The following is a 1,783-nucleotide window of genomic DNA, read 5'->3' as shown; positions in this document are numbered from 1 at the left end:
AGAGCAGAGGGCACCTCCTCCCTCAGCCACGCCCACGCTCACCACCCGCAGCCCAAGTCCCACGGCCAAGGCCCGGCCCAGGAAGGGCCCGAGCGGCAGGGACCTCAGCTGCCCCCCCAAACCCCCAGCCCCCCAGGAAACGAAGGCCCCGGGGGAAAGGTTAAACCGTTCATGCCCGTTGTCCTCCCTGTTCTTCTAAATAATACATTTTTACTGATTTGAGAGGAAGGGAGAGGGGGAGAGAGAGAGAAAGACCAATGAGGAGAGAGAATCATGGATCGGCTGCCTCCTGCACGCCCCCTGCTGGATGGGGATGGAGCCCGCAACCCGGGCATGTGCCCTGAGTGGGGATCAAACCGGGACCTCCCGGTTCATAGGTCGATGCTCAACCACTGAGCCACACTGTCCAGGCATCACCAGGATTCTTTTTAAACTAGTGGCCCGGTGCACAAAATTCGTGCACTCAGGGGGGGGGTTGTCCTCCAGCCTGGTGCCCTGCCACAGTGCGGGAGCCCCGCGATCCATCGCCCCAAAGAGGTAGGCCCCGCCCACCCATCCGGGGCTCCTCGATGAACAGGTAGGGCGGAGGGCTGTGGGCCCGTGGCACAGGTGCGTGGAGAGGCCTCCGCCGTGCCCCGCCCCGGTCCAAGATGCTGGAAGTCCCCGCCCACCTGTGCCTGCAGCACACGCAGCCTGCTGATTGGCCGTGACACATGAGGGTCCCGACCAATTTGCATATAACCCTATTATTAGCATAGATTTTTGGTGTTTTGTTTTTTTTTACATGGATTTTTTCCCTTATACATTTTCTTTTTCACTAGAATTTTTAAGTAGGGTGCCGGGTGTGTGTGTGTGGAGGGGCTGAGAACACAGCTCAAAACAGACCCCCTTTGCCCTGACCTGTGTGCTCAGTGGTTAGAGCATTGGTCCAAGCACCGAAGGGCCTCAGGTTTGATTCCCGGTCCCGGTCGGGGTGCATTTGGGAGGCAACCAATCGATGTGTTTCTCTCTCCCCCCTCCCTTCCACTCGCTCTAAAAATCAATGGAAAAATACCCTCAGGGGAGGATTAACAAAACACAGCAAAGCCAGTTCCTGTGGGTGGTGCGTGGGTTCCCCGCCCTTACCTGCCGGTCTTGGCGTTGCCCAGGCTGAAGTGCACGCAGCTGAGGCACTGATCGGCCCCGGGGCCGTCGCAGCCCTTGTCCCCACACTCCGGGTGGCACAGGCCTGCAAGAGACAAGCCCTGCCTTTCACCCACGCACACCCCGGCTCCGTCCGCGCCCGTGCCCCAGGAGCGCGGTGGGCCTGCGGGGCTGGGCTGTGAGGGGCAGAAAGAGAACGTTGGGGACCAGCTGTCACTGTAAGGAACATGAATCCCGCTCTGTGACCGTGGCTGTGCTGTTCTGATTGAAAAGGCACCTTCTGGCCTGGCTGGGAGCTGCACAGGGCCCTGGAGCTCCCCTGGAAACGCAGCCCGTCCCCCCCACTGGGAGCTGCCTGTGATCATGGAAGGATGAACAGCTTTACTGCGAAACCAGAGCGCCAGCCCTCTGAGGACCCCCAGCCTTTGCACACCCACAGGCCTTTGAGGACCCCCAGCCTTTGCACACCCACAGGCCTTTGAGGACCCCCAGCCTTTGCACACCCACAGGCCTTTGAGGACCCCCAGCCTTTGCACACCCACAGGCCTTTGAGGACCCCCAGCCTTTGCACACCCACAGGCCTTTGAGGACCCCCAGCCTTTGCACACCCACAGGCCTTTGAGGACCCCCAGCCTTTGCA

General features: G+C 60.5%; 1 protein-coding gene across 1 annotated transcript in view; it reads right to left on the bottom strand.

Moving 5' to 3' along the window:
• The window catches only part of PCSK6 (proprotein convertase subtilisin/kexin type 6), a 52,255-nt gene that overhangs the window by 12,320 nt on the left and 38,152 nt on the right, over positions 1–1,783 (bottom strand). The window contains exons 15-16 of the mRNA XM_014543570.1: positions 1,126–1,228; positions 107–213 (exon numbers count right to left, since the gene is read on the bottom strand). Of these exons, the coding sequence (XP_014399056.1) occupies positions 107–213; positions 1,126–1,228 (210 nt within the window). The remainder of the gene's footprint in view (positions 1–106; positions 214–1,125; positions 1,229–1,783) is intronic.

Source organism: Myotis brandtii, unplaced genomic scaffold (assembly GCF_000412655.1).
Source record: "Myotis brandtii unplaced genomic scaffold, ASM41265v1 scaffold329, whole genome shotgun sequence".
Lineage (NCBI taxonomy): Eukaryota > Metazoa > Chordata > Mammalia > Chiroptera > Vespertilionidae > Myotis > Myotis brandtii.
Note: the sequence above shows the minus strand (reverse complement) of the source record. Positions and strands in the feature narration are given on the sequence as shown.